At 43.3% G+C, this 23,632-nt stretch overlaps 2 protein-coding genes across 3 annotated transcripts in view; one reads left to right on the top strand and one right to left on the bottom strand.

Annotated features, from left to right (window-relative positions):
• Positions 1–11,379, bottom strand: part of LOC135885282 (uncharacterized) — a 34,798-nt gene extending 23,419 nt beyond the window's left edge. Inside the window, exons 1-3 of the mRNA XM_065412930.1 lie at positions 11,230–11,379; positions 10,976–11,032; positions 6,011–6,048 (exon numbers count right to left, since the gene is read on the bottom strand). Coding sequence (XP_065269002.1) covers positions 6,011–6,048; positions 10,976–11,032; positions 11,230–11,379 — 245 coding nt within the window. The remainder of the gene's footprint in view (positions 1–6,010; positions 6,049–10,975; positions 11,033–11,229) is intronic.
• Positions 11,380–12,935: 1,556 nt separating this feature from the next.
• CHD1L (chromodomain helicase DNA binding protein 1 like) overlaps positions 12,936–23,632 on the top strand; it is a 37,139-nt gene continuing 26,442 nt past the window's right edge. For both annotated transcript variants that reach the window (XM_065409194.1, XM_065409185.1), the window contains exons 1-5: positions 12,936–13,078; positions 16,243–16,355; positions 17,539–17,642; positions 20,631–20,745; positions 22,314–22,345. In XM_065409194.1, coding sequence (XP_065265266.1) covers positions 12,982–13,078; positions 16,243–16,355; positions 17,539–17,642; positions 20,631–20,745; positions 22,314–22,345 — 461 coding nt within the window. In that variant the 5' untranslated portion in view covers positions 12,936–12,981. The remainder of the gene's footprint in view (positions 13,079–16,242; positions 16,356–17,538; positions 17,643–20,630; positions 20,746–22,313; positions 22,346–23,632) is intronic.

Here is a 23,632-nt window from a genome sequence, read left to right as displayed (position 1 = left end):
TCATGTTATATCAGGGTAGAAGTGTATATACCATGGCCTACATCCTCAAGCATCAGGATTCCCCATTTCCCATGTTGATAATACACAGTAGTGAAAATGAGATCTGTATCAAGATCAGCATCAAAAGGAGATGTGTGGCTAAAACTCAAGACATTTTAGCGATCTGGCAGATGTAGGGAGCCCTTCTGCAAATTGGTGCTCCATTTTTTATGCCTGGGAATAAACAGAACAAGAGGAACTACAATCAAAACCAAAGCCTCTGCAAGGCAAAGAAAAGGTAACCGCATATAGCTGAAGATAGATCACTACCAGGTTAAGAAGGTTCTTTATATTATACTTCTTTAGAATTTATCAAAGCCCCTTGTCCTATGCATTTTGTACTTTTTCATTTGGCAGATAAGAAACAAGCGGGAAGTGGGGATCTTATCATCCTGGCTCTGCTTTGTTTACTTCTTTGTTAATCAAAGTTGTCTAACTCTAGAAATAGAGTCTCTCACTCAAGAATCCTGATAGTCTGTGAAGCTGCTCCTGTCTCAAAAATGCCAAAGCATCAGTCAAGCTCCAAGCAATGATACTTCCTGCTATCTATAGTCTAGTACAGGATTCCTTTTTTAGGATACGAAGAGGCTTTTTTTTCCCCCACCAGCTAAGCCCAAACATTCCATGTCCTCCTTTGTTAGGTACTTCTGTGATGTGAATTCAAATAAGGATTAAATCCGCAGGTGACACTGAAATTGGAGTGGGAGCAAAACATGCAAGGAGAGCAGACCCAAACTGCAGAGTGACCTGGACAGATTATTAGAACATGGAGAACTGCAGGCAGAGATTTGGTCCTAGAAAGCCCTGCACTCCCAGAGAGAAAATAAGCAGCACAGATACAAAACGAGGACATGTACTCATATTCAAGCAATTGCACTAATCCTATAAAAGAAAGTTTATTTTCGTCATAACACCATCCTAATGTGACTTTCGTGCAATCAAGTACTGTAGATGCCACAGGGAAGGTGTGAGGACTGGGAATCAGGAGGCAAATTAGGAGCTGCAGCGGCACAGGAACCAGCAAACATAGCTGTAAACAGGGGAGTTTGAGTGTGAGTTCTCAAGGGGAGCTTGAGGGAAAGACTAAGAGAGCCAGGCTAGTGAAGGGAGTGTGGGGAGTCTGGCAGTGTTTTGGTGCTCATTGGGGGTTTGTGTTGTTGTGGGTGGTGGTGTTTTGGTTTGGTTTGTGTTTCCTGAACTAACAGGACTTAGGTGAGAAGGCTATGACAGATACAGAGGCAGCAGTGGTAGTGACCCAAGCAGTGGAAGACACAATGAAGATGACTGGATGTGGAAGCTGCGGCATGTACATGATCCTGGAGGGGGTACCTGAAAAGAGTTTTGTCTGCATGAAGTGCTGCCTGATAGAGCTGATGGAAGAAATGATCTGAGGATTGGAGATGCAGGTGGAAACTCTGGTTGAGTTTAGAAGGGGGTTCGAGCAGATGATGGAGCAAAGGCATGAGGAGGCTGAAGGGAAAAGCTCAGACTTGCAGATGGAAGCAGGACCAAAGAACTCTGAGGGGAGACTGCTGGGTGAGGAAAGTGGAAACATGTGACTAAGAGAACCAGGCAGAGGAAAAGACGGGCTAGTGAAGGAGAAAGAGAGCTCAGGAACAGGTTTGCAGAGTTGGAAAATGAAGAAGGGGCACAGCAGGCAGTCGCTGAAGGTGAGAGGGCAAGGAAGAAGAGAAGAGCAGTTAGTCCTATAGGAAGAAGGAAAGAGTCAATGGAGATAACACCAAATATGAGCCCCAGGAGGATACGGGATAGGTTGCGGAGGATTGCAAGGGACAATAGGAATCGAGAGGACTTGCAGCCAGAGGGAACAGGGGATGGACTGGAGAATCGCACCATCACCAGGAAAGGGCAGGTCTACATGATTGAGGACTCCTTACTGAGAAGGATAGACAGGGCTGTAACTAGAGCTGATCCAGAGAACAGAAGGGTGTGCTGTCTGCCGGGTGCTAAGATACGGGATGTGGACCTGAGGCTGAAGAGGATCCTAACGGGAGTGGGAAAGAATCCACTGATTGTCCTTCATGTGGGAACAAATGATACGGCTAAATTCTCGCTGGAATGTATCAAGGGAGACCATGCCAGACTGGAGAAGACGCTTAAGGAAATCGAGGCTCAGGTGATCTTCAGTGGAATTCTGCCTGTTCCTAGAGAAGGGCAACAAAGGTGTGACAAGATTATGATGATCAACAGATGGCTCAGGCAGTGGTGCTATAAGGAGGGCTTTGGGATGTATGGCCATTGGGAAGCATTCATAGACAGACAACTGTTCTCTTGGGATGGACTTCACCTGAGTAGGGAGGGAAATAGACTTCTAGGATGGAGGCTGGCACAACCTATTAAGAGAGCTTTAAACTAGGAATTTGGGGGAGATGGTTGGGAGATGTCCAGGTAATCTCCACGCCGGATTTTAACACTGAGAGGGAAGAAAATGAAGTAAGAAAGGATACAGCCGTGGGTAGGAGAATGGACATAAGGAGGAAGGGTAGTGTAGATACCATTCTAATAGATGATACTGGCGGTAGAATGTCTGTGCCTAATTGGGTAAAGAATGTGAGAGATGCCAAACAGCAAAAATTAAGATGTTTGTACATTAATGCGAGGAATCTAGGTAACAAAATGGAGGAACTAGAGCTATTGAAACCAGAAACATGGTGGAACAGAAGTCATGACTGGAGTACAGGTATTGAAGGCTATGTGCTGTTTAGGAAAGGCAGAAATAAAGGCAAAGGTGGTGGAGTAGCATTGTATATCGATGATGAGGTAGACTGTAAAGATATAAGAAGTGATGGAATGGATAAGACAGAGTCTGTCTGGGCAAAAATCACATTGGGGAAGAAAACTACTAGAGCCTCCCTGGGATAGTGTTTGGGGTGTGCTACAGACTGCTGGGATCCAATTTGGATATGGATAGAGACCTCTTTAATGTTTTTAATGAAGTAAATACTAATGGAAATTGTGTGATCATGGGAGACTAACTTCCCAGATATAGACTGGAGGACAAATGCTAGTAATAATAATAGGGCTCAGATTTTCCTGGATGCGATAGCTGATGGATTCCTTCACCAAGTAGTTACTAAACCAACAAGAGGGGATGCCATTTTAGATTTGGTTTTGGTGAGTAGTGAGGACCTCATAGAAGAAATGGTTGTAGGGGACAACATTGGTTCGAGTGATCATGTTTAGCCTAACCAAAAGAAGGCCATGGGGAGATATGATTGCTCTCTATAAATATATCAGGGAGGGAGAGGAATTATTTAAGTTCAGTACCAATGTGGACACAAGAACAAATGGATATAAACTGGTTTCAGAGTAGCAGCCGTGTTAGTCTGTATCCGCAAAAATAACAGGAGTACTTGTGGCACCTTATGCTCTTATAAATTTGTTAGTCTCTAAGGTGCCACAAGTACTCCTGTTATTTTTGTGGATATAAACTGGCCATCAGGAAGTTTAGACTTGAAATTAGATGAAGGTTTCTAACCATCAGAGGAGTGAAGTTCTGGAATAGCCTTCCAAGGGGAGCAGTGGAGGCAAAAGACATATCTGGTGTCAAGATTAAGCTTGATAAGTTTATGGAAGGAATGGTATGAAGGGATAGCCTAATTTTGGCAATTAATTTATCTTTGACTATTAGCAGTAAATATGCCCAATGGCCTGTGATGGGACACTAGATAGGGTGGGATCTGAGTTACTACAGAGAATTCTTTCCTGGGTGTCTGGCTGGTGAGTCTTGCCCACATGCTAAGGGTTTAGCTGATAGCCATATTTGGGGTTAGGAAGGAATTTTCCTCCAGGGCAGATTGCAGAGGCCCTGGGGGTTTTTTGCCTTCCTCTGCAGCATGGGGCACGGGCCACTTGCTGGAGGATTCTCTGCAGCTTGAAGTCTTTAAACCACAAATTGAGGACTTCAGTAGCTCAGACATAGGTCAGGGGTTTGCTACAGGAGTGGGGGGTGAAATTCTGTGGCCTGCGTTGTGCAGGAGGTCAGACTAGAAGATCATAATCGTCCCTTCTGACCTTAAAGTCTATGAGCAATATCTATGAGGGTCCTGATTTTAAGGAGTGATCCACTGTACAAGAGCGTGACAGTTTCTGTCCTTGTTAATTTGCATTTCTTTTGGAGGTATTCAGTAGCTATAGAACGCACTGTAGATCCTACCTAAAACCAGGCATTTTTCAAGTGTTCTTAGCACTACAGGGAAGAACTTTAAAATGTATTGGGATCTGCAAGATATTGCCCACCAAATTATAAGCAATACTTGTGGGCTGCATTGCGAGCTTGAATTATTAGTGCCTCTTCAGATCAAAGTGCACACAATTAAGGGCATGTTCATGACTGCATACGCTGAAAAGGCAACTGGGAGGTCTGGAATAAACTAAACCAAAACCTTTGATCTGAACACTTCAAAGAGAATTCTCAATTTGGCTCTGACTCTCATGTGACCCGTGACGCATTGTACCTCAAAGTAGCACCCTGTAACCTCCATATTCATCATTTGTAAATGGTTATGATATTTCATAAAAAAGCATGTATAGGAAAGGTCATGATCTGCTGAAACTCATTATTCTGTCAAAATATGTATATCATCATTGCATACGGAGTTCTAAGACTTTGCTATATGGTTGTTATTGAAATATGTTGTGAGTCTGGGAGTCACCCACTGTTTGTTCTCCAGTGGCACCAAAGGAGGTGACCCACACCTAGGCAGGTGTTAAATGACCATCACCACCCATTGACCAGCAGGAGATTTACAATTTAATAAGAGACAGTTGCGCAAGCACTACACAATGGTGATTGCTCAACTCTGACTCAGCAAGGTCCACTAAGACATGTTTGGGCTAGTATTTTCCCAGGGACATGAACTGAGAGTATAACAAGGGCAGCGGCCTCATGAGACCCTTCTCCTTCCCCACCTACTTTGAAGACAACAAGAATGTTTGGAAGAAAAGACTTTGAACTGGAGAGATTGGTCCCAGGCTGAGAAGAGAATTCAGCCTGTGTATTAGGAACTATGACCTGCCAGCAACATCCAGTGGGGTGAGAAAAGCTGTTCGATTCAAATCTTACTAAGACTGATAAAGTTTAGTATTTAGAATGTGTTTACATTTATCTCTTGCATAGGCATAAAGGTCAGAGATAGTTAGATTTTAAGTGATTATAAATGATATCTTTCTGTAGTCAATAAACTTATTTTAATGTTTAATCTTAACCAGTGAGTTTATCTGGAATGCTTAGGGAATCTGCTCAGATTACAAAGATTGGTGCATGTCCATTTCCTTTGATGAAGTGTCAAACTAATTAACGAGCTTGCATTGTTCAAGAGAAGCTCTTGAGCAGCGTAAGAAGGTACAATTCTCGTGTCTCCCTCTGTATAGTTCATGAGTGGCTGAGAGCGCATACATGCAATTTAGCTGGGTGTGTGCCTGTATGCTGTCAACTGTGATCGCAGCATCTGGAGGGGTTTGCTGCTTGTCACTGGCAAAGCATCATGAGAGACAGCCCAGGCTGGAGAGTTAAGGGGGCACAGCAGTCCCACGGTTTCAGGTTGTACCCTGGAAATCTTTCACAGCCCCTTATTGCTCTCCTGCCCCTACTACAGGTGAACAAAAACGTCGGATCGGTATGCCCCTGAACTTTGAGAAAGAGGAGATTGCTCTTTAGTAAGAACATATAAGATGGCAGAGAGGCAACCCAAAGGAAGTTTCCAAGCACAAGGTTGGCTGTGAAAAGAAAGGGTTAAATCTTCCCTGATAGAAAATCTGAATGTCATCAAATTAGAAAAAAATTAAAGAAAAACGCCAGCAAACACCAGGGCCTCTGCTCAATAGTTCTGCCCACTCTCTTCAGGGCCCTAGGAAAATCCCAAATTACACAGACTCCCCCTTTAAAGAGGTCATTGCAGATACCCCAGATTTGTAGTGCTCAGAGTGCAGATATGGAACATACTCTTACCTCAGTAAAAGCGGCATTACACAAAACTGCCCAAAAGCCTAGAAGAGAAGAGAACAGAGGATGAAAAACAGGTAGAATTAGTTGACAGCTAATTTTACCTTAGCTCCTCTCTTGCGCAACTGGGAGCGCTAGCTGTGGGGAGCTCTATACTATAAGGAAATTATAATACAAACCAAAGATATGAGAATTCCATTCATGCAATCCTTAAAGGGAAACTGTCAAACCATAGATTTGGTCCACGTTTACAGAATCCTGAACATTCCTGATATATGTTCCTTCCATTCACTAGCCAAAATACATCAATACCCATCCTTCAGAGAGAGACAATCCCAAAAGCCACGTGCTCACAGACTGGAAACAAAAAAGTCAAGTCAGCCACAAGAAATCTGTAAGTTCCATCCACAATCCTTGTAGCTTTCTGCAAAACACAAACTCTGAATAAAAGAGTTATGAAGTTTCTATCTTATTTAATCCATTGCAAGGAGCTTTCACAATGCCATTAATACTCTGTTGCCCTGATACACCAGTGAACCTGCTCCCCTTCCTCAACCTAGTCATCTCAGTAAAGCATTAGAAATGTAAATGTTCCACACTGGGAACGAAGGCATTCAAACTCTATCTTTATGCCTTTGCTAATGTGGCAATATTAACGATTCCAGAGATCAGTCATGTTCTGCCCTGATTTAACAGTACAAGATTGTGCTTAAAAATTAATTATTGACAGAATTCAGGGTAGGGAAAAATATGCTGAAATTTTCTGCAGGCGTCTCTTATTCCTGCATTTAGGTAAAAAGGTAGAAAAGATCAATAGACTAAATTATTAATTTGTATTTATAATAGCTCCTTATTTCTGAGATATCAACATGTTTTACAAATGTAAACAAAGATTAAACCCCTAAGACACCCCTGTGAGGTTTGGAAATATTTCCATTTCACATATGGGGAAACTAAAGCACAGAGAGGCAATGTGACTAGCCCAAGGGCACACAGCAAGTCAGTGGCAGAACTGGGAAGAGAATCCTGGCTCCCCATCCTGTGCTTTAGCCATAAAGACAGCTCCATTAAGAAAAATTCCCTGTAGCTAGTTCCCCTTCCCTGCAGTTGTCAAGCTCAGGAACAAGCCACACAATTAAACGTGCGGGGAAGGGAGATGTAATTTATGTAGCTCTGGCAATAGCTCTTTGTACATAGCTTTAAGAAGAAAGCTGCTACCCCAATATGTTGTAAAGGTAAAACATTTTACAAAAACCTATTCTGGAGCTGAAGCAAATGTGTGTTCTGTCTGGTCACATATCAAGATCACCTTAAACTGAGGGTCAGTCACTTATCCCTATCAGCACACTGCTGTGCACAAATCGCATGGTTGTGCCAGGATCAGAGAAGAGATCAGGAGCAGCCAGGCAGGTAGGAATAAATCAATGAACCAAGAAGAGCTTAAAAATTCTCAGGAAACTGGTGAGGCAAGATTTCACTGTTTGGATGGTGGATTCTCTGTCATCTGCTGACAGTAAAGTCATAAGCAGCTGGAATGTCATGATTTTTTCCATGTGGAAAGGGTTTTTATACTTGGCCTCAGCTGCAGGATTTCCCCAAGGAGTTCAGAACGTATTGTAAACAAATATTTACCTGTCATGGGGCCTCAGAGAATGCCTGTCTCCACACTGAGCTTTTTTCTCTCTCTTTTTTTTTTTTTAAAAGCACCCCAGCATTGTAGTAGTACAGATCAGCCACCGGTGTTTTAAATAACCATGTCCTCTAAACCTGCTCAGAACAGGGAAATGACCATTTTAAAGGGGTGAAGTTTGTTTTATTCCAAAATGTTTTCACTGACAAACCTTAGGTAACTAGACTGGTCAACTTCCCAGTGCAAATTGGTACTGTTCACTGCTTTGTTTACCTACCAGCATCTGCGCTGGTAAAGCTTGATCAGAGTACTTCTCAGACAGTCAACCCGTTAAACTGGCCATTCTTGTTACAGGAGCCTAGGTCTGTGCGATCTCCAAAGAATCACAGTGCATGAGCTGCAGAAATGGACAAATCCTGATTACTTTACTCATGCGAATAGCCCCCCTGGCTTCAACATGATTACTTGTGTGAGTGAAGCTAGCTGGATTTGGGCCCACTCAACAGAGATCCCCGTTTTCTTCTTCCAAGCAGCAATTATGAATAGTGAGGGGAAAATACTGGATTTTTAAATTGTAAAACACACCTCTGTGTCCTCCCACTGACTAACTTTGGGACTAAAATGTAGAAGTTGTTTTAAAAAGAAGTGACATGCAAGAGTTTACACAAATTTAAGGAATGGCTTTCCCACAAGGCGATTTTTATTCTTATTCCAATGAAAACTAACAAACAAATAAATAAAATTTTCCCTGCAGTGCTGGAAACCCAATTTTTTTGCTAGGCATTTCACAGACGGCTGGTGCTATATAATCAATCAACAATAGGACATGAAAATCAAAGTGCAACTGTCAAATGCAGAAAGTAAATTATTAAATGCTTTGGGGGCATCGACCATCTTTTGAGAGAGAGAGAGCACAGCACCAAAATCAATGGAGGACTGATCCCAGACTAGGGCTTCTAGATGTACTGTAATGCAAATCATAAATGATATTTACAACACTCTTACAGTTTTAATGGTTTAGCCATGTTGTTGGTAACTTAGAGAAAGGATTTAGGTAAGTTTGATGTATTCAAATCAGCAAGGTCTGATGAAAATCATCCTAGGGTACTTACTGAACTAGCTGAAGCAATCATGAAACTGTTAGCAATTATCTTTGAGAACTCAAAGAGGACAGGTGAGGTCCCTGAAAACTGGAGAAGGTTAAATACAGTACCTATCTTTAAGAAAGGGGAACACAAAGGACGCAGGGAATTATAGACTGGTAAGCCTAACTTCAATAGCTGTGAAGATATTGGAATAAATTATTAAACAGTTAGTTTGTAAGCACTTAGAGGATAACAGGGTTATAAGGAATAACTAGCATCAATTTGTCAAAACAAATCATGCCAAAGCAATTTAATTTCCTTCTTTGAAAGGGTTACTGGCCAAGTGGATATGGGGACCCAGTAGATGTGATATATCTTCATTTTAGTGAGGCTTTTGATACAATCCCACATCACATTCTTATAAGCAAACTGGGGAAACATTGTCTAGATTAAGTTACTATAAAGTGGGTGCACAACTGGTTGGAAGATTTTACTCAAAAGAGTAGTTATCAATTGTTATCAGTCCCAGTACCATTTAATATTTTCATTAATGATTTGGATAATGGAATGGAGAGTATGTTTATAAAATCTGCAGAGGACACCAAGGTGGGTGGGGTTGCTAGCACTTTGGAGGACAGGGTTAGAAACAACCTTGACAAATTGGAGAATTGGTCTGAAATCAACAAGATAAAATTCAATGAAGATAAATACAAAAGACTAAAGAAGGAAAAATCAAATGCACAACAAAAGGGGGCTAGATGGTAACAGTGCTTGAAAAAAATCTGTGGGTTAGAATGGATGACAAACTGAGTATGAGTCAACAATGTGATGAAGTTGCAAAAAGGACTAATATCATTCTGGGGTGCATTAAGGAATGTTGTATATTAGACACAGAAGGTAACTGTCCTGTTCTACATGGAGGCCTCAGCTGGAGTAACGTTTCCAATTCTGGGCACCACACTTTAGGAAAGATGAGGATTAATTGGAGACAGTATAGAGGAAAGCAACAAAAGTAATAAAAGCTTTAAAAAACCTGACCTATGAGGAAAGGTTTAAAAAAACAACAACAACAACAACAAAAAAACTAGGCATGTTAAGTCTTGAGAAAAGAAAACTGAGGGGGACCCGATAATCTTCAAATATGTTAAGGGCTGTCATAAAGAGGACGGAGATCAATTATTGTGTCCACTGAAAATAGGACAAGAAGTAATTGGCTTAATCTTCAGTAATGGAAATGTAGGTCAGATATTAGGAAAAGCTTTCTAACTGTAAGGATACTGTAGTTAAGGACTGGAACAGGCTTCCAAGGGAGGTTGTGGAATCCACATCATTGGAGGTTTTTAAGAACAGGTTGGACAAACACCTGTCAGGGATGGTCTAGGTTTAATTAGTCCTGCTTCAGTGCAGGAGGCTGGACCTGAAGTCCACTTGAGGTCCCTGTCAGGTGTACATTTCTATGACTGTATTTAATTCCAATGAGTTTCATGCCAACAGCATCCTTTATCCCCTCTAGCCGTGGCATTAGAGAAGTGGTGTTAAGTGGTCTGAGCACAGCACTGGAAGTTAAGAATTTATTGATTTCTAATCCCAAATCTATCACAAACTAAGAACTAAACATTTAGGCTGTGTCTACAAGAGGCAAAAAAGATGTATTTTTAGCATGTCTAAACTAACGTCTGGCCTACGCTAGGAGACCTATATTGGTATAACTATATTGTTCAGGGGTGTGAAAAAGCCACACCCCGGAGCAACATATTTATACTGGCCTAACCCTCCCCCCCCTAAAGATAGCACTATGTCAACTGGAGAGCTTTTCCTGCCACCATAGCTACCACTGGGGGAGATGGATTAACTACATTGAGGGAAGAGCTTTCTCCCATCCTGCGTAGGAGCATCTTCACTCCAGACCTACAGCCATCCGCTGCAGTATTTTATGTGTTGACCTGCCCGACACTGTAGTTCTACAGCTGCCTTGGCCTCACTAGGATTTTGACGGAGGTTAGCTTAATAAAGGTTTAAAAAATTGTCTTCACCCTCATGAAGACAAAGCTTTAACGTCTCTTTACTTGGACTCCTCCCCTCTCTTTATCAAATGGGGTTAATTCAGATCTGCCTCCCTGGAGAAGGGGAAACTGTCAGCAATAACAGCTGTAAAGCAGCTGGCAAATGACATAGGTGCCAAATCCCATTATTACTGGGGCGGGCTCCCCGCTGCACCTCTTGGGCTGGGGCTCCCGGCGCAGGGCAGGTACTCACCGTGTTAGCCACATGGACAAAGAGGCGCAGCGGGAAGCCGGACAGCGGGGGACCCCACTGGGGAGAGACAGAGAGAGAGAAGTGCTGCGGGCGGGGAGGTTGGCGCAGGGCGGGGATGGGTGGATGGAGCCTCCCCGTCCCATCGCCCCCGGGGGTGACACCCCAACCCCACCGCCGAGACGGGAGGCAAAGCCCCCTTTACTCGACCCCACTCCCATGCCGGGGAGCAGCCCACGGCCCGGCCCGATACTCACTGCGTCCCGCGGGGGCTGGTGACCGCTGTCCCCGGCCCGGCCCGGCTCTCGGCGGTGGAAGGCGGTGCGGGGGGTCCCGGTGCTGCGCCGCACGAAGCCCAGATACAAGAGCAGGAGCGCGACCGCCAGCGAGAGCAGCAGCGGCGCCATGATGATCCGGAGCAGCCTCCAGGGGCAGCGGGCGGCTCAGCGCAGCGCCCGGGGGCAGGACGAGGCAGGGGGAGGCGACGCAAGGCGTGTGCACGGGAGGAGGAGGAGACGTGCTGTGCAGGGGGCTTTGCAGCGCAGGGAGGGGATGAAGAGCCAAGCGGGAGGAGTTGCGCGGGGGGAAGGGGCTGAAGGGGGAGCGAATGCAGTGGGGGCGTAACACTGGGCGGGGGGATTGTAGGGGGAGGGAGGGAGGGAGGGAAGGGGTCTGCAGCTGGGAGGTTGCACAGTGCGCGTGCACAGGGAAGGGGTGAGGAAATGCAAAGGGCGGGTTGTACAGAGGGGTGCACACGGAATAGCTAAGGAAATGCAGCGGGGGTGAGGGTTGCACACAGGGGATATAAGAGGGAAGTGTCCGCAGCAAGGTTGCACATAGGCGGTTGAAGGGGGCGTGACCACAGGAGGGTTGGGTGTATATTGCCCAGGGACGGGGAAAATGCAGCGTGACGTTGCTCATAGTAGGTTGAAGGGGACGCGCGGTGATGGATTGCACTCGCGGGTTGCAGGGGAAGTGAACGCACTTTGTAGGGGTAAATGAGAAAAAAAATCCCCCAATTTCACAGGCAGCACTTAGTGCACAGTCGATGTCACTGTTTCCCCTGTATAGTCAATAATGCCCCAACTTTTTTACGATATACTTGTGTGCAAAACTTTGCATAGCCCTAATCCTTCGATTAATCACCTGATTACCATTATGGTTTGAAGACCAATTGATCTCAATGGAACAATTCACATGTATAAAGTTAAGTAGGTGCACAGCTGTTAGCAGGCTCATGGCCCAATCACTTTTCTCCATTATGTGTTTTTCCCATAGTAACGAGGGAGAGAAAAAAAAAGCTATAAAAACAGAAAAAAATAAGAGTAAATACAGTTGTCACAAAGATTAATGTTTTAAACATTTTTTCCTGTGACTTTTTTAATGACGGTTACTAGTTGATAAGTTTCGGGATGCTCTGATGGAAAGTGCTAGGGAAATGCAGTGTGTTATAAAGCGAGTTTTCATCTCTTTATTTCAGACATCAGACAAGAAGCCAGGAGTGGGTGAGAAAGTACAGAACCCTGTGGCTTTGCGAATTCCCCTCCTAAACACCTTGAGTTGAAGCTCTTACGCGGTTTTGCACAAAGGTGGTGAGAGCCGTCTGAACCAAACTGTAAAACCCTGTATGATGGAAACCACTTCAAGCCAGGGGGTGCAGTAACACCCCGAGTTCCAGCACCTGTGGTTTTGCACACCTGCAAAGCTAGATTGCATGGAAATAGCATCCCAGGCGCTGTGCCAAGAAAAATGCTACAGCAGTCCAGCCATTCATCCAATCAACAGCTGTGAGCTGTGTCTACCCAATGAGGGAAGTCGTCTTGTGAAACCAGCCAATCCAAGACTGCAGGGAGGATCTGCATAAAGACTGTGCTTCAATCAGCCAATGACATAATTACTCTGACTTGCCTCCTTCCGGGACAATTCTGCTAGGTCAGAGGGGGTTTCCTGTAACTGCTGCTGGCAGCTAATGGGGTAGCACCCTAAGGGAGGAGTATTTGTAGATCGCGATGTCTCACTTCTTCCAGGCCCTGTGCAATAAACCCACAGCAAGGACGGGCGGGGCAGGCGTTAAAGAGAAGGACTTGCACCAATGGGGTCTGACAGGTTAGTGGGGATGGCTTGAGCTGTCAGAAGAAGTTACTTGTTTGTAGGGTAAAGTAAGTGAAGGGTTTGCTGATCTCGAGGGTGTCAGTGCCCTGGGCACATGGTGTGTGAACTGGGGTGAGACTGCAGGCAGTTCTTCTCCCTACAGCAGTGAGAGGTGGCTTAGACCTGGGGCAGGGTCTGCTGTCAGTAAATAAACTCCACTAGAGTTAATGCAGTTCTCTAGCTAACCTAGTCAGGCAGTGCTGTAATTAAGAGCAGAATTTGGTTCTGTGGAGTTATTCTGGGATTACACTGGTGTAAACTAGAATTCGGTTTACTCTACCCATTTTTATGGTTAAGATTTTTTTTTTTAAATCAAATAAACCTCTTTTTTATCTTTTCCCACAGAAACTGTCCAGCTCTCTGGAGCTTGGAGAAGGTAGCTGTACACAAAAAAAAGTTTGAAATGTTACATAGTAAATTTAAAAAGGGGGACGCTCCTTCATTTTGGCAGGGTGATAGGCTCTAAAAATAACAGTCACATGGTTTTGTCTTCTAAAACAATATCCTAGAAAGCAAGAACTATTTTTCTACCATCAGCATTTCCAAAATGAAGATTATTGTAATGTTAGGAAATTGCAGAAATGAAATAAATCCACATTTAACATTCCAGTGTCTGTCACTCTCCCTGGAAAAAAAAAAAAAATCTGCCACAATGCTATGTTTATTTTTTTCTTGGTCCCAATCAACTGCAATCAGTTAACACTTATACTAAAGTCTTACAATAATATAGAGACTTTCTGGAGGGAGGCTGGCTTGGGTATGAGACTTTATATTTGCTCCTATTCTCTGTTCCCTACTGTAGAGAATGGTTCCCTAACCCACTTGCTACATCTCTAACCCTCCCAGGTTGTAGTTCATCAATCTGCTTCTTGACTTTCTAGTTAGAGCTCAGGCGTTGGAAGTTCCTGGACTCCACTCCTGACTCTTCTACAACACTTCCTGTGAACAAGTCCCTTCATTTATTGGTGCCTAGGTTTCCTTGTCTGTGAAATGAGGATAATTCTCACCTACCTCAAAGTAGGCTCGGAAGCTTGTTCAACAGGTGTAAGGTGCTTTCTGCTCCTTTGATGGCAGGTGCTAGTGAAGGGAAAGTATTATTTATTATAATCCACTGCAGAGCAATTCTCCAGTCGGCTTGTTTGCACACTCTACATCAGAGTTGGGAGCTATATTTCAATCCACTCTCTGGGTCTTTCATGGAGACAGTGGGAGAGGTTTCACGCTTTATAGCAAGGAATTAAGGTGTGGGTCACAGTATCGAAGCCAAGGTATTGAAGAAAAGAATACAGGAGTCTTTAATTTTTGTTTTTATGTTGTGAAGATAAACATACATTGCTTTGCAGTGGTGGCTACAATACAATACTTGCCTTTACTGTGCCCTACCCTGTTTTAAATATAGAAAATCCGGCAAATAGCTTGTTTAGAAATGATTACCACACCATAGTAAATGCTGAGACGAAGACTTTCAAGAGTGGGAGCCTGACGTTAGACACTTAAATCCATATTTGAGCGCCTAAATAAATGGCCTGTGTTGAAAATGAGGCTGCATTTTAAAGTGTCTGACTATATATTTGATTTCCACAGAGGCGCCAAAATCCACATTTAGGCACTTAAATACACCTCTATCTTGATATAACACTGTCCTCGGGAGCCAAAAAATCTTACCACGTTATAGGTGAAACTGCATTATATTGAACTTGCTTTGATGCACTGGAGTGCACAGCCCCGCCCCTCTGGAGCACTGCTTTACCGCGTTATATCCGAATTCGTGTTATATCGGGTCGCGTTATATCGGGGGAGAGGTGTACATGGCCTGACTTTAGGCGCCCACTTTTGAAAATCTTGGCCTAGATGTCTCAAGCTGGGTAACAAATCAGTTGACGTTCCTGAAAATTGTGTTCTAAGTGACTTTGGCCTATGTTATGTGTGGAGTTTCTGGCAGAGTTTAGAATGGAGCCCAGCTCTTCTTCCCCCCCTCCCCCCAGTCCTGTGCTTTAACCACAAAATCATCCTCCACCCCCAATTTAGGCAGGCAGAAAGACAGTTCAATACAATCACCTTATCAAGAGTCTGTAATATTAATGTCTTCAGTGAGTATGAACAGAGCTACATGTAGCACAATTTATGACTACAGAGGAGGATGCTAAAGAAATCTGGGAGTGTGGGGATTTATTTATTTCTATTTTGGTTACAACTCATCTAGCAAGAAGTATCCATACAGAAAGCTCCAGGTGCTTTTTACAATGCATAAAACTCACAATAACAAAGCATCAGTAATAGTAAACTTACTAGACCAGAGGTTCTCAACCCCACCCCCAACATGCTATAAAAACTCCATGCCCACCGGTGCCATAATAACTGGTTTTCTGCATATAAAAGCCAGTCAGCCTTAGGGGGTAGCAAGCAGGGCAATTGCCTGGGGCCCCATGCCACAGGGGCCCCCATGAAGCTACATAGCTCAGGCTTCAGCCCCGGGTGGAAGGGCTTAGGAACCTGGGCTTCAGCCCCATGCAGTGGGGATTCAGGTTTCTGCCTTGGGTCCCAGCAAGTCTAATGCTGGCCCTACTCGGAGGCCCCCCTGAAACCTGCTCGAGGCCCCCTAGGGGCCCCTGGGCCCCTGGTTGAGAACTACTGTACTAGACTACCCTATTCCTCAATTTGTTGCCAATAATTCCATCCCCAAACACCAGCGAGAAAAGATGAGCTTTGTCGTAGGTTAACAAAGCTGCACCCTGGCAGACCGGGGTGCAGGGGGTGTAAGTTCCAAAGTTGAGAACCCATCATGGAAAATTCGACTCAAGAATTTCCCTCCTGTTTAATTTGAGGAGATGCACCAGTTCAGGCATCTCCTCCACTGATCTCAGTTGCAGGAGTTTGATGATCTACCAAGCAGGCAGGTCCCAAATCATTTAGGGATTTATTAGTGAAAACCAGTGCCTTAAACTCCACCTGAAAACGTATTTGCAGCCAGTGCCACCGGTGAAGTACCAATGCTATGTGCTCTGGGTTGGCAGACGGGCAGGCTGGCAGGCATATTCTGTACAGTCTCTGGATGTAATGCCATGTAAATTGCATTACAGTAGGATGTAGCTTTACACAATATTTACTTTTATTTCTAGGTATCCAACTCCGTTCCTACCAAATGGAAGGAGTAAAGTGGCTAGTACAGTGCTACGACATTCAGCACGGCTGCATCCTGGGTGACGAGATGGGTCTCGGAAAGACTTGTCAGGTGCATTTTTTCATTACTATGTAGAAAAACAACTTGGCCAAAATTTCTGTTTTCCCAGTCATTCCTACAAGAGGGAGAAAAATACTAAGGATCAAATTCTGAAGTGCATATTGCAAGGATTAAAGCCTAAGTCTTGATTCCTTTAGTGCAATGGTCCCCAACCTTTTCCGTGGGGCGGGCGCCCGGACGACTAGCCTCCGAGGACTGTAGCTGCCGGACAAGCAGCCGCCTAAATGCCGCTGTGAAGCGGCAACGTCAAGAGGCGTCGCCGCTGAAATTCGTGAAGCGGCAACGTCAAGAGGTGTCGCCGTCGAAATGCCGCCGTGAAGCAGCGTCATCAAGAGGCGTCGCCGCCGAAATGCCGCCGAAATTCAGCAGCATTTCGGCGGCAGCACTTCTTGACGTTGCTGCTTCTCGGCGGCATTTTGGCGGCTGCTTTTCTGGCGGCCAGTAGGTCCCCCGGCACCGCGTTGGGGACCCCTGCTTTAGTGGTTACTCAGGCAAAACTCCCTTTGACCTCAGTAAAGGTTTTGCCTGAGTAACACTCAGTAAGGACTTTATTTATTTTATTTTTATTTTAAGGCAAAATGATCTTCTGTCAGGAGACATTGCGTTGAACATTGTGGATAAATGTAATGGTGGCCATACATGAGACACCCCTGTTAAGTAGTAAAAACAACATACTGTCAGTATAATGGTGATGTCACTTTGATGCAAGTCTGGGTAGATTGTTTTATGAAGTTCAGTTCTAGGGTCAGAGATGGATAAAACTTTTAGATTTTTCATATTGATTTTTTGTGACAACTTTTTTCAAAATAAGTCTTGCAAGTTTTGGAGAATGAGTCTGACGTGCATTTTCATCTGACAATATTCCGTGCATCTTAAATAACAAGTGAATTGTTTTAAACATTGACATAGAGTAGATACTCTTCTGTCCTTGTGAGAGAGAAGATTCTTGTGGGAGGGGATTATTGGGTCTGAGTTGCGGCGTTCAGACCTAATAGTCTGGAGTTCTTTAGATTTTGGATTATTTATTTATTTATTTATGGTCCTGTTTTGCTGTAGAGAACCTGCAGGGGCCAGCTGGGAGGCTGTGGGTGTGTTTAGATACAGGGCTATGGTTTGAGTCTATTTCTAGTTATTGGAAAATAATCTCCTCTTTGTCTGTCCATGTGTGTTCTAGACTATTGCTCTGCTTGTTTATTTGACTGGAAAGTTAAACAAAAGGCCATTTCTGATTCTTTGTCCTCTATCTGTGTTGAGCAACTGGAAGGAGGAGCTGGAGAGGTAAGCCTCAGCAATTATATCATCATCTTATTTCTGTTATTTGCAGATAGGGTTGCCAATTTTGGTTGGATGTGTTCCTGGAGGTTTCACCACATGACATAATTTTTAATTCCTGGATTCTCCAGGACAATCCTGGAGGCTGGCAACCATAGTTGCAAAGGTCCTCTTAAAATATGCTCAGTCACCCACGTGTGGGGTTTTTGTTTTGTTTTGTTTTTATGGAAATGCAGCCATTGAAACTTCCAAGTTGGATGACTGGATGTTTTTCTTAAAGAAAAGCAATTTAAAACTCTGATTTTAATCATGATTTAAATCAGCAAGCAGGGAACCTTGATTTAAATCAACTATTTTATTCTTGTTTTGTGTTTGTTCTTTTTACTTATTTCCCTAAAGAGAGCTTCATTCCCACCGGTTGGCAAACATTAAAATATATTGACTTTCAACTAAATATTGTTTCTGTACTATATTTGGTACTCCTTTTTGCTAACTAGGAGGATACCTTATATCTATACACATTTATTTAAGCAATTATATGGTTTACCATATATTTATTCAGATTCTTAATATTTACATTTTTATTATGTGAGAACATGGTGAATGATACAGTTCTTATTTACTAGATGCTAATTAATTTCTTTCTTGTGATTTGTGTCAAGCTCTGTATGGATGGAAATTGGAATTCAATTAAAAATCTACAAAAACAGCATAGTTTATTTGTTTTAATTAGCTAGATAAAAATACCTTAAATGTGCTGGATACATAAGGAAAAAAATAAATGTATCAAAACACATTTTGCAATTAATACTGATTATTAAAAAAAGGAAATATTATTCACCGGCTGTGGCTAAGTGCTACAGTTATACAAATAATAATAATCAGTAGTTAGGGAATTTAAGTGATTCTTTCTGGTCTCCATATTCTTCAAGATTTTTGAACTAGTAGGTCTCACCCTCTCACACCTCATTTTGATTCATAGATTGGAAGATGAAAACCAGCTTTCCTGCTTTTTCAACTCCCAATCAGTTTTTTAACTTTAAATGAACTAGTCATTGAAATAAATTAATTGCATAAACTGAAATGAAGAAAATATTCTCTCTGTACTTACAGAAGAGACTACAGCTGTCAAAAGCACTTCAACAATTTCTGGTTCCAGGTGCTTAGCCAGTGACTTCTGCCATTTCAGGGGTTTGACTTAAAACTTCAGGAGCGAATATGTACTACTTAATATTTTTTATGTAATTTAAATGATTTTAGTAGATCATAGTAAGTTTGGACCTTAACATATATTGCCATAATTTCAAATTTAACTTTAAATAGGTTTATTCTTTAAAAAATGTATTTAAGTAAAAAAATCCATGTTTTTTTTTCAAAATTATTGATGTTTATCCACGCTGTCTCTTTCTAAAAAAATATGCTCTAGTTCAAACAGGAATTATTTCAGAGAAGCCCTACAGCCTGCATTATGCAAGTCAGCCTAGATTATTGTAGTCGTCCTTTCTGGCTTTAGAATTTATCAGTCTGTGAAACCTATGGCACAAAACAGCACCCTTCACAATGAGCAGATCCTATTCCTTACACCACTATTATGCATTGGATTGTCCCCTATATAAACGTTACCAATGATGATGATGATGATGGGTGATCTATGGCCCAACTCCAGTGTGCACTTTCCTGCTCTTATTGTTTTGGGCTGTAATCTCCATGCTTAACATCCCTTAGGCAGAACCTCATTGAAGGTGATGAGAGTTTTTCTTGAGTGAAGGATAAGGCCCAAACTATTAAGTCTGCACACAAAAGCATGCACTTCTATGGATGCACAAATTGGGCATGACAAACACCCTTACCACTGCTCACATAACACAGACTTTTCATGTGCATTTGATGTACTGAATGTGCAGGGCCCAAGGTCTGACCCTGAGGGAGGGTCAGAGGATTAGGATCAGAAGGGGAGGAGAGGACTTCAGAGGGTTTGCAGGAGCTTAACGATTTCTCAGGAGAGTGAATAGATGCAGTTTAGACAGAATTTCTTTACCTAGGGGACGGCTGGGGAAATATGGATCAATGCGCTTAAATTAATAATATAGACAAGTAGTGACGATCTGCCCGAGAGGGGAGCTAAGCAAACGGTTTTGGTGGGAAGTCAGAGAGAATTCCATTATCATGACTCCCCTAACTCTGCTTTCACAGTATTTCTTACCTCCTTCTCTCTCCAGTTTACAAGGACTATGGGGATAGTGGTGCCCTGTGCAGAGCTGGGTACCACTGGATCTTCTGGATAGGGGAGTTTTGGGCTCATCCCCGAACTACTTGCTGAGGGAAAAATTCCCATTGACTTCAGTGAAAGTAAAGAGCTATGGACTGGGTGCTATGAACTTGACTTCAGTGGGATATGGGGTGGGGGGCGGGGGTGCATTGCAGGATTGTTCTCTGCAGGTAATCTGGGGATAGAGCCAGCCTCCTGCTGACACCCATGGGAACTTATTGCTTTAAAGGAGCTCTACGTTGCAGATGGAATGGGGGGACTTTTGGATCTTAGCACTAGGTTTGATCTCGAGGTGCAGGTTGGAGGCTGAATCATGGCTGAGGCTCAGGTTTGGCAAAACCAAAATCTTGCTGCCTTTTTATCAGATTTTTCAGCTCAGTATGGTGGAAATCCCATGAGACTGGTAGCTATCACAAGGTTTCCCATCTTGAGCATCATTAGCCGTGAGAGAGTAGCCATTCTCATAAGATTTTTGGACTCCTCCAATCAGAACCACAAAATAGGATCCAGCCTGGCTCCAAACCCATCTGGGTAGATTTAGAGTCAGAGACTTGAATCCAAACCCCATCCTCCAAAACCTCAAGGTGTTTGGATCTGAGTTTGCAGTTTTGGCCTTTCTCTGGTTTATACACTGTTTGATAGTCTGGGTTCAAAACAGACTACATCCTTTATTTACATGAAAGCCTGGCCTAGTTCACTACTTTGTTTTTTTATAATTAAAACAGATTTGCTCCAGGTCTTTCCTATGTGGCATATGCAGGAGACAAGGAGGAAAGGGCCAAGCTGCAATGGGACCTGAAAGCGCATTCTCATTTCCACGTGCTGTTAACTACATATGAGGTACTTGTCAGCAGGCAAGAGCATTACTTGTGTGCGGGACACAGCTTCATTTCTATCCGGAGCCTCTGAACAATCGCATTTAGTGGAGGTTTCTGCTTGTATTTACCCTCCCCTTCATCCCATTCAATGGTTGCTGTAGGATCCTATTCCACATTCCTTACTCAGATAGAAACCCGTTCCCAGGCCTTTCTCCAGTGAAACTCCCATTGAAGGTAATAGGAGTCTGAGCTGAATAAGGAGTGCTGAACAGAGCCCATGATTAGGACCCAGTCTTGCTCTTACTGGTGCCAATGGGAGCAGGATTGGAGCCAGCCGGAACAGGATTGGGCCCTTAGTCGCTGCTTTGGCCTCTCCTGCAATTATTAAAACAGTGTTCTGTTGCTTAATTATTCTTGAGGGGAAAATAAAAATCTTCTCCATTATAAATCGCTCCTCACGGGAGTGATTTAGCACCATTCATTCAATCCATTTTTAAAAATAAACAAACACATCTACATCAATCTAGTAGTGGTAAAAGGTCTCCCTCTTAGCTCCCCATTAGCTTCCTCCATCTGATTTCTCTGACCTTCCTTCATTGCTTCTGCCCCTTTCCTTCCCCTGTTTTGGGGTCTCTCACTTTCTCTTCCCCCTTAGATCGTATCTGTTTGTCCCATGCTGTCCCCTCTGACCCTGCCTGCCTTTCCACTCTCACTCCTCCTTGATCCTGTCTGTGCTATGAGAATACTTATCCTGAGGGCACTAAAGGGAGGGGGACTTTCACATTGGAGGAAGCTTGAGAAAGTCCTACCTAGCCATGCATAAATTCACTTGACTAGTATTTCTCTTTGCTTGCTGTTGCCAGTGATGAGGTCTGTGCTTTTAATAAAGGCTTTCTTCTTGACACAGCCCAGCTTCTCCTCCTTTTTGAAGGTAGACAGCATTTGTGCTTGTGACGTTAGCAAGTAGTTATGATGCCACAAATTCATCATTATCATTTATTTTAATGCAGGGTCAATGAAGAGGGTAAATGGGACATGGAGGGGACATAGATAACGTCACTAGTTCTCAAATGTGGGAAGAAACATTACGTGAGAAAGCATGACAGAGGTGAAAAGACTTGGCTGAGAGAGCTGAACATTTTCCCCAGCTTGAGAGTCTCTTTTAATATTTCTTGGTTGAGCTTTTCTGCTTGTGTTTTGTATTGTATGTCCAATGAGACCTAAAACTAAGGTCCTGGCAACTTGTGGTCATTATAGATCCCAGGGCTCTTTCCATAAGAGCAGTTTGGGTGTCTAGGCCAAATCGCAACTCCATTAATTACGTTCCATCCTCTAAATTCTTCCCGAAGTTTCAATTTTCTTTCACTTTCTCTCCTATTCTGTTGTGTAGTCTTGTTATGTGCTGTTAAGTAGCTGCCATATTCCACTCAAGAAGCAGCTGTAGTTCAAGGGTTGGTGAAGTGATCCTTGTCTGTGAACTGTTTATATATCAGTTTGTTATATTAGTAAATAACTTCAGGATATCTCCTGTTCAGAGGTGCTATATAACTGTAAGGCATTGTGTGTAACACTGATTTTGTTTGATTACAGATTTGCCTGAAAGATGGAGCATTTCTAAAATTGTGAGTTTATTTTTATTTTATTAGGGTTTATACAATAGGTCTGTCAACAGTTTGTCTAGGCACATTGATATGAGGTCACATGTCTGTTGTTCCACATGAGCCATTGACACTCTTCTTTGATTATTAGAATTTTTCTTCTAGCAACTTTTAGTGAAGGATCTTTTCACGTTCAGGCACATTGTACATGAGCAAATCCCCCCCACCCAGCCTCTCAAAGAACAATTTTCAAGCAGATGAAATAGGAAATGTTGTGCACTGGTCACACATAACTGGCGTAAAAGGAGTGAGTGGATTTTTGCTCCCAGGTTATCTCCCAGGGAGTAAGCAATAGCACCAATAGAAGATAGTACATAGTGTAACATTCTGGTAAAAGTGGCTTCATTGGTTTAGATCAGTGGTTCTGAACTTATTTATCATTGTGGGCCGCATATGTGGCCCACAATGTGTTACCTGGGTCGCAGGTTGAGAACTACAGTTCCCCTCCAGCCCCCCTCCAGCCCTCTATGCCTAGTGTCCCCAGCCTAGAGACCCCTCCACAGAGTGGAGCCAGGAGCGGAGCCCCAGGTGCCGGGGTGGGCAGCAGGGACCCTGGACCCTACTGTGTGGGGCCGGGGCGGCAGCCCTGACCCCAGACCCTGCTGTGCAGGCTAGGCAATCTTTAGCACACAGCTGGGCTGCAGCTGTGTGCTAATTGGGCCGCATGAACTGCTGGTTTAGATTATAGGTACAAACTTTGACGAAAGTGAATTGTATTATCATATGGTGGACACATGAGAGGATCATAACTAAACTGTATCACATCACATTGCCAGTCCAACATTGCTCTTTGAGTAGTTATCTCACTTTCTGGTGAGATCTGTATTTTATTAGTATAACCAATCAGTGGCAGATATTTCTGTCATGATCACAGAAGATTTTACATAAGGCTGTACTTGTACTGGGAAGGGATTTGGATATCTTATAACAATAATGCTGATGCCTTATAATACAAACACTTCGTTATGAATTCTGGAGGCAATCCAATCTGATGAATGCTTCAGGGACTCAGTAGGAGTCAAAAAACCACTGCCTCACCTCATCCCTTCAGCCTCAATTCACAACTAGTCAGGTGTACGATGGGGCTCCTCTGAAGCACCAAGTATTAGCCACTGCTAGAGACAAGATACAGGGTTTGATCAACACATCATGGTAGAATCCATGTCTTGAGCTGGTAATTAACACACTGTGAAACATTTTGTGTATATTGTAAAAAAATAAAACCACGGAGAATGCATTCAGTCCTCTTAG

Source organism: Emys orbicularis, chromosome 1 (assembly GCF_028017835.1).
Source record: "Emys orbicularis isolate rEmyOrb1 chromosome 1, rEmyOrb1.hap1, whole genome shotgun sequence".
Classification (NCBI taxonomy): domain Eukaryota; kingdom Metazoa; phylum Chordata; order Testudines; family Emydidae; genus Emys; species Emys orbicularis.
The sequence above is the reverse complement of the archived record's forward strand: the minus strand, read 5'-3'. Positions and strand labels throughout refer to the sequence as shown.